The 15655-nt window shown below is 37.2% G+C and overlaps 1 protein-coding gene across 9 annotated transcripts in view; it reads right to left on the bottom strand.

The window, feature by feature from the left end:
- The window catches only part of OXR1 (oxidation resistance 1), a 299313-nt gene that overhangs the window by 59586 nt on the left and 224072 nt on the right, over window positions 1–15655 (bottom strand). For 7 of the 9 annotated variants that reach the window (XM_075023813.1, XM_075023806.1, XM_075023807.1 and 4 more), the window contains 3 exons: window positions 7985–8092; window positions 6730–6849; window positions 922–1074 (listed from right to left, as the gene is read on the bottom strand). In XM_075023813.1, coding sequence (XP_074879914.1) covers window positions 922–1074; window positions 6730–6849; window positions 7985–8092 — 381 coding nt within the window. The remainder of the gene's footprint in view (window positions 1–921; window positions 1075–6729; window positions 6850–7984; window positions 8093–15655) is intronic. The other 2 variants (XM_075023809.1, XM_075023811.1) reach the window with 1 other exon arrangement.

Genomic DNA, 15655 nt, shown 5'->3' with positions numbered 1-15655 from the left:
GGTAGTGATAGAGCAGCTTTGGTGGGCACCTGGCATCCGGCCAGGGCCAACCCACCACAGTAACTTATCTGCAAACCTATTGCTGAGCAACACAAAATAACCGTATTTGTATACACGTACTCGAGCTTCAGGTGAAGGAGAAGTACTACAAGTACTTTGAGTTTCTTCGCATTCATTCAGCTTGAGTGAAGGCATGATTTTTCATGACTAAAGTATCTAATAGTCATTTTTCTGTGGGGTGGGAGAGCAATGTATTTTGTTTTCTCCTAAAGCGTTCTGAGGTAAAGGCTTTTGACATGATCTCAGTCCCTAGAAATCTGTGCAAGACCTGCGCACCTATGAGCTGAATGTAAGTTAACTAAGCACCACTAACTTGGAGGTGTTTGCGTAATGACAGAGAGAACTGTAACTACCGCTTCAAAGGAAAAAAAAAAAAATTTTTAAAAAATCATGATTTCTACCATACTATACCCAACACAGAAGTGTTTATTTACAGAATCAGAGGTTAATTCTGCTCACGCTGTTCCACTTTAGGAAAATAGAAGTGAAGCTACCCAACTACATACTTCCTTATAGTTTAAGCCATGTTCTTCTCCACTCTAAGAGAATTACTTACGAGAGATACTAACACAGGGAACAAACAGATCTCATGCCCTCAACACAAGAGAATCACTTAACAGTATGGGGGAAGTCTGTCACAAGTAAATGACATATTAGCTGCTTGCATCACATCTGAGAAACAACTGGTCTGGGAATCCAAAGGAAACTGAATAAAAAAAATGGATAAATATATACACACATATATATGTATGTAAGCTGATCCATCTACCTATCAGTAACTAAATTTCATTGTATGTTGGTTTACATGTACTTCATTTTTACATCCCATACAGTAACAGTAAAACCTGAATGTTTAATTACCTTGCCATTAGTGATGTACTTGCAATTAATTTTTAGAAATTTCTCTGTAAATGCTTCCTCCTCTTCAGAAGTGGATGATACCACTCTTGTAGGACGAACACACGCATGTGCTGGTGAAGCACCCAACTCTTTCTGTTGGACTCCATCTGGATCCTAAAAGGGAATATTAAAAAAAAGAACTTACCAACCTGTCTTTTTCACTATTAACTTTGAGATCTTTTGTTGTGTAATTTCTGTTCTTTGATATAAAAGCAAGTGTAAAAATAAGGCTCCAAATCCACTGCAGTTTAAAGGACTGCTTTGATCTGATAGCATATATAACTAATCAACCACAGTTTAACCAGCCCACAATAAGAAATGCTAGTGGGCAAAGATACTCAGAATCAACCTGGAAATAAACAACAAAACGATCAGAACTCACATAAGGAAACTATCCAATATACTGTCACATGCAAAATCTGAGCAGAAGGTAGCAGAAAGGATTATTTTCCAACTTCAACAAACAAAAGTTCTATCACATGTCTTCTGTTATCCTTCCACAATATTATACACTACTTTATGTTGTAAAGACGCTCTGAAAGTCAGCTAGTCCAACCCTGTGCTCAAAGCAGGCCTAAGCCTACATTAGATCAGGTTGCTCACGGCCCTTCCAGTTGAGTTTAGTCTTCAAGGCTGGAGATTCCACAGCCTCTCCAAGAAACCTGCTCCAGTGTTTAACCACCCTCACCATTAAAAATATTTTCCTGTTATTTAACCGGGACCTCTTGTACAGCAACTTGCAGCTGCTGCCACCTATCACTTTACTATGAACCTCTGAAGACCCTGACTCTTCTTCTCCTCCCTCTAACCTGTCTAGTAGGTAGTACAACACAAAAATCAGGTTGTCCATAAGTATTTTCTTCTCCAGACTAAATAAACCCATCTCCCCCTGTGTCGTGGTTTAACCCCACACAGCCACTCACTCACTCCCCCCCCCCCATCCAGTGGGATGGGGGAGAAAATTGGGAAAAGAAGTAAAACCTGTGGGTTGAGATAAGAACGGTTTAATAGAACAGAAAATAAGAAACTAATAATGATAAAGATAACACTAATAAAATAACAACAGCAATAATAAAAGGATTGGAATGTACAAACGATGCACAATGCAATTGCTCACCACCTGCCAACCAACACCCAGCTAGTCCCTGAGTGGCAATTCCCTGCCCCCACTCCCCAGTTCCTATACTGGATGTGTCCCATGGTATGGAATACACCGTTGGCCAGTTTGGGTCAGGTGCCCTGGCTGTATCCTGTGCCAACTTCTTGTGGCCCTCCAGCTTTCTCACTGGCTGGGCATGAGAAGCTGAAAAATCCTTGACTTTAGACTAAACACTACTGAGCAACAACTGAAAACATCAGTGTTATCAACATTCTTCTCATACTGAACTCAAAACATAGCACTGTACCAGCTACTAGGAAGACAGTTAACTCTATCCCAGCTGAAACCAGGACACTGTGCCAATCCTTGTGCCTCAAATGTTTCCATCCCCTGCTCATCTTAATGGCCCTCCACTGGACTCTCTCCAGCAAATCAGTCTTTGTCTTGTACTGCAGGTGCCAGCAGTGGACACAAATGCAGCTTCACAAGCCCCGCAGGCAACAGAATAATCACTTTCCTTAACCTGCTGGTGTTCCTCTTTCATCTGCCACCTACCATGTGATAAGCCTTCACCATCACAAGTGGACATTGTTCAACACGTATGTCAGGACACTAGCTTCAACCACTCCTAGGTCCTTAGTCGTCTTCTGCAAAACTACCATGTAGCTAGCCAACCCTCCCCCTGTACTGCCACATGGGGCTCTTTCTCTCCCAGGCAGGTCTTAGCTGTTGTTGAACTTTATGAGGTTTCTGTCAATTCATTTCTCTAGACTCTTGATGTCCCTCTGATGATGCCTTGCCCTTCCCTCCAGCGTATTGACCACTTTCCCTAACTTTTGCTGCCCCCCACCCCCAAGCTTGCTGATAGTGCATTCTGTCCTCTGTCCCACCATTCAGGTCACTGACAGGCAGATTATAAACAATAGTAGCCCCAACAGGGACCCTTCAAGGATTCCTAACTGTCCACCACCACAGAAAACAAACAACAAAAAATGACCAACCACACACACAAATACCGAATTGCTTTGAGCCCAAAGATCCTGCCAATTTTGCCAGCCCATTTTGCAGTCCACCCATTCAGTTCACATGTCCCCAGTATTGTAACAAGGTTGCTTTGGGACAGCGTCAAGGGTCCGGCTCTAGTCAAGGTAAGCAACGTGCGCTGCTCTTCCCTCATCTGCTGAGCTGGTTGTCTCATCACACAAAGCAATCACTTTGGTCAGGCATGATATGCCCTTGGGAAATTCACTTGGGCTGTTCCCAAACATCTTCGTCTTTCACACACCTGGATATAACTTCCAGAGGATTTCCTTCATGACCTTCCTGGGCAGATAACAGGAAGAGTTATCTATCTTGCTGTCTAACAGTACATCCAACAAACTAGTGAACATGGAACCCTACCAGGGACAGGACAGACAGTGAAAAAATTGTTTTCAAATAAAAGCTACGTGTATAGTAGACAGACTGTGCCAAAGCCTATTTTATAGTCACAGCAACCCTGTTTTGGAGCTTAACCAACATTTAAAGATTTCCGTTTCATATATAATTGCTATTTTTAGTTACTAATAAAATATTACTATTTATAAAAAACATTAACTATTTTTCCCTTTAGTTTTCTGCTTTTCTGTTCAGGTCTATTTGCTAGTACAGATTGCAGCTAAATGCCTTTAATCATATCCAGGAACATTACGCACAATTGTTTTCAGCTCATCATCTCTCTGGCAGTACTTTAGCCTTCGCCTGCATCTTTCAATTTTAGTTAAAAAGCAAACAAAACACCAAAAAAACCTTAGAGAACACTGAACTGAATTTCGCTAAAAAAGCTAACAAAGATATAATTTAAAAGCAAACTTCCTGGAAATGAGTTCTCCTTCTATGTATGCCTTTCTCCTAAAAATTATGTGGTCAATTCTGTTACACGTATAACTTAGCAAGTGGCTGCAAGAGTCCCCAGCTGATATCCAAGTCCACTGTGAATAAGCCAGCTATTTCTCATTCATACTGCCACACGACATAGAAGTGGGAATAATACTGGTGGCAGACTTTCAAATTTAATGCTGACACCCTTGTCACTACATATTATTTTGAAGTGAATTTTAAGTTTTATAGGTAGTAAAGCTTGTTGGATCTTCTCAAATATGTGCATCAGACTGCTGAATGAAGAAACCCTTCACAAAACCCAGCAGTGTAAGAACGGCTTAAAAAGTTCTTACACACACACTGACACTAATAAACTTATTGAAATAAACACTGAAATCTTAGCTTAAGTGTAACAACATAAAAAAACCACTTAAACAAGGTTATGCAGGTCTTACATTAGCCACATGCTGGTTTGTATTTAGCCACACAGTTGTGTTAAGCTACTCCCATGTTTGATAAAAAAGAAACAAAAGAACAAAGCATCAGAGTTTATATTTTGCCTCAACAGAGGTTCAGATGTTGGTTAGTCATCTTATTCAATTTCTAGTACGAACTCAATTTCAATGACTGTAGCACAGAGAGAAGACCCCTTTACACTATACAAGCAGAATAACATATTCTATTTACCTTGAAATGTGCTTAAATTTAAACTGCAAATCTGGAGTCAAAATTGGAGGAGAGTCAAAGAATAGAGAGCATTAGAGAATATATGCTAGTATTTATCTCATTCATAAGGATAGCAATCAGTAAAGACAGAAAACAGAAAACAGAAACATGGAAAACAGGTGCTATGATAAAGAACAAAACCCTCCAGCCTTAACTACTCAAATAGAAATTGAGTGCTTTTTCTGTTATTGCTGGAGAGACTGTTTGAAAAAACCCCAAACACACACACAGAGTCCACAATGACAAGTGCAAGTGATTTCTGTTCTTTGCTTTCTTTTGAGAAACTGTACCTAGGAACATTCCTTCCCTCCTTACATGTACTTCGAAAGACCTCAAACAGAAACTTCCATAAACACTTCATTATATTTTGTCACATTACTCATTTGTTTGATTTTCCCTGAGGCATTTAAGAACTGCTTGTAGTGATCCACGACATACAGTGATAGGCACAAAATAGTTCTGCAACAATACAGTAAGTGTCAGTTAAATGAAGTCTAGCACCCAAATTGTTGCTAACATTGAACTGCCTACACTAAACAAAACAACCTTTTGCATAAGAGGATTTTAACTTTTAAAGTGTTTTAATCTACTTTATTTCTTCTACAGTTTCAAGCCTTTATCTTTGCTATGTGTATACAGTCAATAAAAAAAGTTTCAAATAAATTACAGGTATGTTTACACTATTAAGCCTCCTTAACTATTATATGCAAACAAGCATATACAAAATAATCAACAAAAGCAAGAATAAGGTATTTTTCTGACATGGGATTTCATGCATTGTAGGAAGAGCTCTGATTTCTAGTAGCAAAATTAACAGTTTACCCTTGAGCAACTTCTCACAACATATGCTATATGGGAAGGCCTATCCTAGCATTTATAGCCATTCTGAGACTGATATAGAAGAATGTATTCTTGCAGACTAGTCTATATATTGTGCTACACCTTCGGTTTGCCATAAAACATAAAAGAAATTATTCAGTACAAGTGACAGCAGAGATCTCACGAGAACAGGCATACTAAGTCCAAGTAAAGGTATAACAGCAAAACCAAATAGCAATATTCAGTAGAAGGGTCATCACAGCCTTTGTAATGCAGCTTGGGAACCTATTCAGCAACAAAGCAACACCTTTATATTTAAACTTCTCTGGACCAAGTCATGCAAGCAAATAAATAAATAAATGCTTAAAGTCTCAAACATTCCTAAACTTTGAGCACACAGAATCTTGGGAATAGACATTTGACAACTTGACTGAGCGCTATCGAGAAGTGCTATCAAGAAAGTTTCTTATTTGAGAGAAAAGATAATAACAACTGGGAAAAGAATAGTAGTGACATATTAAGAAAAATCTGAATGAGGTCATAATTGTACAAATTGCAGAGAAACTCAGGCTCTGATACTGCCTCTTCCTGGTTGGAGATCTCCCCATGGAATTCTGTTGACAGCAAGCAAACCAGTGTCCCTGAAAAGACATGCTTTTACAAAGCTAGCTCCTAGCCCAAATCCTACATTTGAGCTGAATTACCGAGCAGCTTTGACTGCTAAACAGTTTTAGTATTTGAAAGTCTACAAAGGTAGAACTACTAAGTAGAAGTCAGCTATCATCAACTCCATATTAACCCTTCACTGAAACACTTTTTTCTTTACTTCATTTTGCCAAATGAAACTGGAGAACCCCCTTGCACACCTCTATAGGGAGCAGGGGGAGCCCTTACCTTTTAGCTACTTGAGTATTCTTGCCAATTGGTACAAAAACTATCAATAAGATTAGATAAATGTTTAACTAGTTCTAAAAGGTAACAAATACAGAAATGCAACAGGAACTAGTAATTAGATTTCAGTGTGCAAGGATGGTATTTTGCTACAAATAACTTGCCTTCAAATCAGTTTTCACACAGAAAACTGTTATTTACAAAGATTAAAAGCCTGTATTTACTTTTAAAAACGTACTACTTTACTTTTCAACTCCAAGTGCTGTAAAGTACTTTCTCCCCAAAACAAAAGGATAGTTTAAGAAGAAAGCATAGCATCTGTAACATTTATCTTGTAAGGGAAAATTAACTTCAAGGACAACAGGTATACCTACATTTACTGTAGCCTTGTCAAGCTCTGCTTCGGAAGATGTAGGTGATAGGGGACTTATAGGACTTAGAGAGGGGGAGCTGTCCACACTAGAAATGTAGTCTGGGTCAGGAACATACAAAATCTATAAAGAAGATATAATGTAGTTAGAAGTTATGCTTTCAGGTTTACTTTAGATTTCTCATCAGTTCAGGTATATTTGCTATGCTTTCTCAAAATAAGTTATACAAAATCATTCCTGCTCCCATTAGTTTTAACAGAAATTATGAGTTGAGGAAATAAACAATACCACACAAAGTACTACTTAATTTTAGCTTTCAAGGTTTTTCAATGCTGTCTTGAGAGAAGATTGATTTTTAGTCATAATAATTGAGGGAAAAGTTCAGATAGAAAGCTTTGGAAGTATACAGCATGCCAGAAACACCCAATACAGTGTTCAAGAAACACCTGCCCAATTATTTCTCTTGCTATTACTCCACTATTCGAGCAACCAAAAAACAGGTTGGAGAACAAGTTCAAAGATATAGCTTTTAGCATTGAATGTACAAAAAGAAAATCAACTGAAGTTATTCACTCCTTAAATATGTATTTTTGCCATGGTAGGCATTCAAGCTACCTAGACAAAGTTTTGCAGCAATCAGAAGTAAACACAGGATTCTTTCAAAGGGCTAATACCACAGCTGACCTATCACTTGTTTCCAGGCCCGGTTTTCAAAGAGAAGTGAAAAGTGAAAGAAAAAAAAAAAGGGGGGAAAGAAAAAGTTGTAAGCAATAGTGACCTATAAGAAGTGAATGATAGTTCATATACTGCTGGTAAAGACAGCAAGTTTTCAGAGTGGAATAGAAACATTATTCAATTTATTAAAATAGAATTGCAGGCAGTAATATGCAGTCAGGAATGTTGTTTGTAAGCTGTACCCTAAATTTGTTTTCTGAGCTAGAGTTGGTAAATAGCCTGCTATATTTGCAAAGTAACAATTTAGTTTGTAGCCAAGTGTTATTATACCATTAAGAGTATTTAGCTTTAAAAGTCCTCTGATCTTATTTGAGAGACAGGTAGCTTCATTACATGTTCCCTTTCTAGGCAGTTATTTAATAGGCACAAGGAATTCACAAACTAGAGAAAAATGAAAAAACTCTTTTACAAAGCCAATAGGAAAATCAGTAAGAGAAGTACTTTAACACTTTTTCTGGTAGAGATGAGGAATATAGGGATAAAGATCTTTGTTGGATAAGTAACATATATAGTGTAATAGTACCTGTCCAGGAACGACTGCTCTGGCGAAAAGCTTATTTAATTGAACCAGTTCATTGGGTGTTGTATCAAATTTCAAGGCAATACTGTTTAAAGTATCTCTTGATTCCACCTGTATCAATTAGGGGAAAAAAAGAAAAACAAACCTGTGAGCAGTTAGTTCAAATAGTGGCTTACAAATTTTATCACATGTAGATTTACCAAGAGTTTGATGAACTTAAGTCTTCATATCTTATGATTGCCAAAAAACCCCACCAACCCCCCCCAAACACACCTACCCCCTAAATATTAGTCTACTGCTACCCCACATAAGGACACCTGCCTTCCCACTGTTTCCAGGTGGCTGGAAGTCTCAGTCACACACCAAGCTGTAGGCTCAGCTATTGCACCAGAACTTCTGGTCTATAAATTCACTGCTGGGTACCACTGGACCAATACATGATTGACTGGTTTCACAGAACACTTTATTCTCCCTCTTCAACTCTTCTTCACTTACAGAAAAGCTGAAGCAATCTCTATAAATGCAAACACACTCTCTCCCTACTTAAATAAGCTTCCATTAACCTGACTTTCAAGTAAAATCCATCACTGAGATAAAAAGCAAAAATACTGAAGCAAAACAGGTCAACCACTATGACAGCAGGTGGAGCATGAGCACTTTGAGTAGGTGATTCCTGAGTAAGGAAAGGATTTTTTTCAAGCTCTTATTTTCATCCCCATTTCCCAAAATGCATTCAATATGAACCAACAGAAGAAAGCAAAGAGAAGAAAGTTTTGTTCACAGAGAATACTTCAGAATAAAGAATTCATAGCAAGCATTTAAGAATGGTGAAGATAATATGACAAGGGAGCATACAACCAGAAGTAGTTTATTGTGTAATGGCACAGGCCTTCATAAACACTGTACCAGGAAAAATAAATATTATCAGTTAAGAGAAGATGAAGCAATATAAGCAAAGCTACATTTGTGTTGCTAAATATGGAGCACAGCTAGAAAAAAAAAAAAATCAACTGACTCCTATCTTAAATGTCTTCTCACTTGTCCCTCTTATTACATCTGCAGAAGTTATACACCTTCCACTCTATATAAATGTAAGTATTAGACTAATTATTCACAGATTTAACTTTCCTTCTATTTTCAGGCTACTCGCTTAACTTTCCTTGCAAACTCTCTTTTCTTTGCTTAATTTTCAAGGGGAAAGCAGGGAAGGGAGGGGGAGTGAAAGACAAACGCGTGTTTTTCTTCATAGCGTATGTTCTACACACAACTGTTTTGAGAAAGCCAGTGGATATCATTAGCTGACCCTGCATACCCTCTAGGTATCTTCTGCTCTTCACTCACTTCCTCAACAAAAATGTGGGAGCACCATGTCTTGTATGCCTTGCCAGCTGTTGCTAGACTTAAATGTAGGTATCCTTTACTTCTGCTTGAACAATTGAACTGGGGCAGAAAAAAAACCAGACCTGAGGGTAGGGTGAGGGGAGGGAAGGAAAAGTCTCAGAGTATACATGTTTTAATAGCTTTTGGTACTGCTTGCTCTGAGAGTAGACCTTGACCTTACACAGTCCCACAGAAAAAGGCAGTGTTTGTAACCCAAAGACTAGAACGTTCTGTTTCCATTACTGCACTGCAGTGGAGGTAAGTAATAAAACATACATTGGGCTAGCCTGCTTCCAGGCTAGCCATACTGTTGTGGACTGTTCCAGCTGAATTAGTATATTCCATATAACTAATAAGCATTATATGTTTTGCTGTCAGTAGAACGTAACAAAGCACATTCATTCTTCACAGAAGCAGCAAACATTTTGCCAGAGTCGAGGAATATGCATCTACAGGTTACAGTGTTAGTTAATATTGGGTTATTAAATATTTAGTATTTTAATACATTTTATTTGCATTGCAAGAATAGCTGGCAAACAGAGTTCCTATTGGCTGCAAAGCAAAAGTGGCATATAAAAAAAAAAGTTAATTGCTCCTCAGAACACATTCCCACTTAAATATTCCAAAACTTAACACTGAGCATAACATTAATCCCAAAGTAATTTAGGAAAAGAAATGCTTTCTTTTTTATTAACTTTTTTCAAAGTTATGTCATGTTAGGAAACACATGTTCACAGTACAAGAATAACAAAGTATAACTGACAGATATAAAGAAGCAAACTATATCCTTTATTTAAAGAAGTGGATTGTCCTGCAAGAAAAAGTGCTACAAATATAATGTACTCTGAAGACCGTTATAGTTCAACAGATAAAAACAGAGGGCAATTTGGGATAGTAACATAATTAACGTTCACAAATAGGAGTTAAAGAATTCCTTTCCATACAGAATTCATTATCATTTTCTACAGGTGCATTTGTCAGTCTAGATTCAATAAAGAAAAAAGATAGGTATTACCAAAGAAATGGCAAGAAGCTTTTTTTAGATAAATTTCTAATTTTATTATGACAATTCTTTATATAGGAAGCCATTAAGGTAAACAAAGCAGCAAACACCTCTCTCTACTATTATTTCAGGTATGAAAGACTGTATTGTAGTACCTCTTAGTAATTCAGTACTGTATGATCACATAGATATGAGAAATACAAGAATATTCTCATATGCCACTTTTAATTGGTACTAACAGTAGAAATCAAAACAGGACCCTAACCTGAACAGATATGTACTGCTTGTTCCACAGACGATAACAAAACTGAGCACCAAATCAAGGAACAGTAGTGTTTCCATCCAAAGCTCTACATAATACAGGTTTACTAAAACAAACTGTGAAGTGAAATTCAAAAGCTTTGCCTAATTCAAAAGTTTGCTCTCACATAAATGTTGGAAGACAACAGTTAGCTGCTAGGTAGATATTCCTTAGGTATCACTTAATGACTGAAACATCTGAGATTTTAAACTAACTTATGATACAAAATAAATTGATTAAAAGCATCCAATTAAAGGCCACAAAACTTAAGCCCTTTAAGAATGCATTCACTCTCTTCAGCCTTCAGAAGTAAAACCGTCTGGTGAGATCTCTTGGCAACTAAAGAGTTTATCTCACAAACCATGAACACAAGAATAGCAAATATAAGTTTCCTTTTCTTCTTTGGCTGTAAAGTTTACAGAGGCAAATCTCCACACTACATGGGATTTCAGACACCAGCACTAATACCTCCTTAAAACAAAGAAACTGTTCATGTAATAAAGGCTTCCTGAAGTATCTCCCTATATTCAAAGGCCTATTTTCCAATTCTCAGGCTTTCTATTATTTCAAAAAATAGAATCTGAACAGCTAAAAGCTGAAAGAATAGGTCTGTGGAAGAGCATAGTTTAAGAACTAACAAATTAAAAATGTGCCACCACATACCACAGCCACCCCCCAGCTTTTCCAATTTTTTTCATCATCAATTCAATATTGGATGAGAGGGCAAAAAGTCATTCCTTCTCTCAGAAAACACACTTTCTATACATTATGCATGTAGCTATGTAAATGCTATTCTGAACATTAAGAATTTTACATAAATATTTGGATATTAAAGTACCATGCTGAATCTTCATAGGGAAGTTTCCCCTTTTGAGAAGAGAGGGGGATGATAAACAGTGATTGCATTGTTTCATGATTTTAACAGAATGGCAAGATTTGTTACAGTACAAGTAAACCTCTGAAAAACAACCACCAGACATGTGAAAACACTATTTTATTCCCTGAAACAATCCGAAACAGATTTGAGCAGGCCAGCTGGTGCCCTGAAGTAGTTCAATACATATCATGCATTGGCTTTGCTTCCTTCAGTGTATTGACTTGAATATAAAGATTGAAAGATATGGATTAATGAAAATGTAAAAAGAAAACAAGAATCACTTATTCAGGGCTGTGTTAAACTTAATGCACACAAACTCTGCTTTGTATAGTAACTTTTGCTGAAAAAGAGCTTCTTAAAATATAAGTAGCTTTCCTATACCCAGTAGCAAGAGCTTCTAGTCATCAACTCTCTTACGTAGAGATAAGACACATATGACCTTATTACCTAGTTACTTCTGTCTTAGGTAGTCACTTATATATGTATACAAATAAGTCTAAAATTCTAAGTTAGCCGAAATCAGTTTTTTCAGATATGACTAAATACAGAAAGAGTGACTTAAGGTCCATACCTTCCACCTTCCTTTTCCAATAAAATCCCAAATCAAACACTCTTCAAATCGTTGTGTCCCTATTTGAGCAGAGGTACATCCCATTACCCCTATTCCATTTCCAGAGCACTACTTATATACCCATGTTTGCCAAATGCACTTGTGTGCACCAGCAGACAAATACCTTCAGAGTCACCACTGACTATGGTTCAAACTGCCTTCATTTCTGCCAGATTACTAGGTGGCAAAGTTATTTAAAAATGTTATTTAAAACCAATTTCTCTACTGATATTTTAATGAACTTTATTGCCATTGCATCTCAACAATTGGAGTCCGCTCATTCTTCTATTAAAAATTATACATGGAATACATACGAAACAGAGTTCCAAAAGAATTATTTAATTATTTAAAGACTAGTTGTCCAAAACCCAGAAAACAACAAAACAATTGTTTAAGAATATTAAAGGGAACTAACAAAATTAAAGAGATGAGAAGTCTAGAAGGAGGGGTGAGGACAAAGGGGAAAAGAGGATACAACAACAACTTTGGTGCTGTACCCAAGCCTTCAGAGATATCAGATTATGACTATATTAGCTAATTATTAATAGGCCTGATGCCTATAATTCACAACAGCAGGAAAACAGAACTTGTAAATATCATAAAAGCAACTTCAAAAATAATTTTAAAATTAGGTAAAAGATACAACAGATAAAGTAATACATCATCATTATGACCCACATTTTCCAAATGTCCCAAAATTGAGAAGACTAGGACAGTGGCATGCTCAAAGAAACATGACAGTCAGACAAGAAAACAATCCCTGGCTTTGAAATGGAAGCACCAAGAAAAAAGCAAAAACTCTGAAGTGTGTAGTAGTCTAAACAGCAGGTAAATGTTTACAATGGCAATAAAACTAGCTGCACCAGAAGACAGAACAACTTTTAGCATTCTTTATCCAAGCTACTGGAGGAAAATCCACAGTTACTCTAGAAAGATATTAGCAGATACTCACCATTTATCTACTTTCAAATTAAACATGTTCAGCAAGTCATTACAACAAGAAATTCCAAGTATTCATGTGGGTTCAAAGTCTAGCAAACTTTCACGATTGATGGTACCACAAAAAAACTTGCCACCCACACCCCTTGAGCTAAGAAAGGATCAAAAATTCCTCCTTGTTTTACCTTAAGAAGCTGACTTCAGAAGCCCCATAGTTTTGTTTGCAGTATACGCACCTAACTGGTTTCTAAGTAAAACCACAACAACAAAAAAAGAGTCCAGACCCAGTTTCCAGATGTTGGACTTGCCACTAAACCGGGAAAAGATCACATGCAGGAAGACTGGTAGTTCAAAACTGAGGACTTTGGCTTAAAACTCAGTCTTAAGACTCTGGTCTACTATAGGCTTCTGTGACCTTCATTAATTGATATCAGGCTCTTCTCATGATCTGGACATCATAGTCTGTGTATTAGGTGCTTATCTGCTATTTCAGGAGAAGAGCACAGCCTTCAATCCTGGGAGAGTTAAAGGGTAGGGAGTGGGGCCGGGAAAGAGAAGTCTTACATTGGAGCCTCCAACACTGATAAACCATACCATCTGCCTCCATTGCTCACTTGTAAATTTTTTTTTAAGCAAAAAGTGCTTTTCCTGTATAGTCTATAGCACTTGAGAAAAAATTATCTATACATAGCCACAATTATTTCCTGTTTCTCCTCAAAAGGAAGAGGGGTTAGAAGGCTTTTGTTGAAGTCATGCAACTGCTAGCATGCTGTTATCATTGGTGGTCAGCAGCCAACGCTGTCTGCTTATGCTCCTTTATCTGTAGTTGTCTCCTCTAACACCTGTAGGCAGACACTGATTCTGTTTGTACAGCATGTGTGTAACACAAAAGACTTCAAATGCAATGTTAATATAACGAAGTTATGTCAAATAAGCAATGTAAAATGCTATTTTCACAACATAAAAAGCACTAAAGAAAGTTCTAGCTAGTAACAATAATTCACCTAAACTATTTGCTCTGTGGATCCTTAGAGCCTGTTCACATCCATCAGCTGTGTGCAGAAAGGGAAAACAATTGGCTTGGAGCACCAACTGTGAATTCTGAAACAACAGATAATATCAATTTGCATCTAATCCATTGACTGACATTCAGAAAAGGAGAAACTATACTAACTTGAAAAAATAAAAAAAATTGTTCACTGTCTAAGCAGTAACAGCAAAATTAAACCTGAATTTTATGTATCCTTCAGAGGAAGTTTAGGACTTGCTTCATTTACTTAGTACCACATCTGTTGATATCTTCTCTTTGGTGCTACATATAGAACAGTAGTTCCAAGTTTTCATGCTTTGGGAATTTTAGATTAAAATCTTTAACATTAACTGCCTTTTGGCTTTAGCTTTAAAGAGAAAATATATTTTATTGTTTGTCCCCCCAAATATTTTTTTTTTAAATTCTGGTGGGAAGTATATTTCACCTTAAAAACCCATAGTTTGCATCAGTGAGATTCCATCTCACTCCAAACTTCAGGAACACAAATAAGCCCTTCCCCCTTAAAACTGGAAAAATTAACACATTAAATTATTATTCAAAAAACAAAGCAAAAAAACCCACAAACTTTTCAACAATACTGGGGGGGAAGTCTGGTTTCTGCCTTCATCCTTCTACTAATTCTCAAAGCAGCAACACATGCAGACGTATAAATACGTGTGTGGGTACATATGTGTGTGTGTGTGCTGTTGCTTTGAGAGGTAGCAGGATGAAGGCAGAAACCAGACATAAGTTCATCTCTCCAAGTGGAATAACATCATAAATAGTAACAGTAGCAAGTTATCACAATAGTTACCAGACCTCTCTTATGCACATAGAACACAAGCTCAGTTCCTAAAGGTCAGGTCTGTGTATTTTATTAAAACATATGTGCACAACACATAACCAAAAGCTCTGAAAACTCAATGCTACTTAAATACCTCACGAGTGAAATATAGAGCAAGACCAGACACAATATGGCATCTGTGAAGCTGAAATGCACCATGTTCCATAGATGCAACAGGCTCCTTTAGAAGCTGGACTAAGTTCAAGACAAAAAGTCCTTGATTCTTGTGAATTGTCTTTTTGACTCATGAGGAAGTGATGCATGCTTCAGTACCTATTAAGAAAGTTATTTTTGCAAATAAACCCCCAGCTACTGGAACATAAAAACCTGCAGAAGTACATGACAACTTGACACAAACATACTATTTTTAAAAAGGAAAGCTTGGTGCTTTAGCTTTGCCTGGAACCTTACATTCCAAGGTAAATGCATGCACATGGTAGCAAGAGACAAGTTAAGGGATTTACTGACTGGAGCCCCAGTTCTACAGAGCGACACCTGAGCATTTTTTCCAATTATTTCAGACAAAATGGGGTTAATGTAATAGAAACAACAGTCACATTTACTTTACTCTTCTTCAGCTGCTAGAACCTAAGCAGCAGAAATTTCTTATTTGAATTTCAGCTTGAAGGAAGTGTTTCGTATAGGCTAGAATTATATTCAAATTCTCAATATAAGCCACACTAATGAAGT

Source organism: Buteo buteo, chromosome 3 (genome assembly GCF_964188355.1).
Source record: "Buteo buteo chromosome 3, bButBut1.hap1.1, whole genome shotgun sequence".
NCBI lineage: Eukaryota > Metazoa > Chordata > Aves > Accipitriformes > Accipitridae > Buteo > Buteo buteo.
Note: the sequence above shows the minus strand (reverse complement) of the source record. Positions and strands in the feature narration are given on the sequence as shown.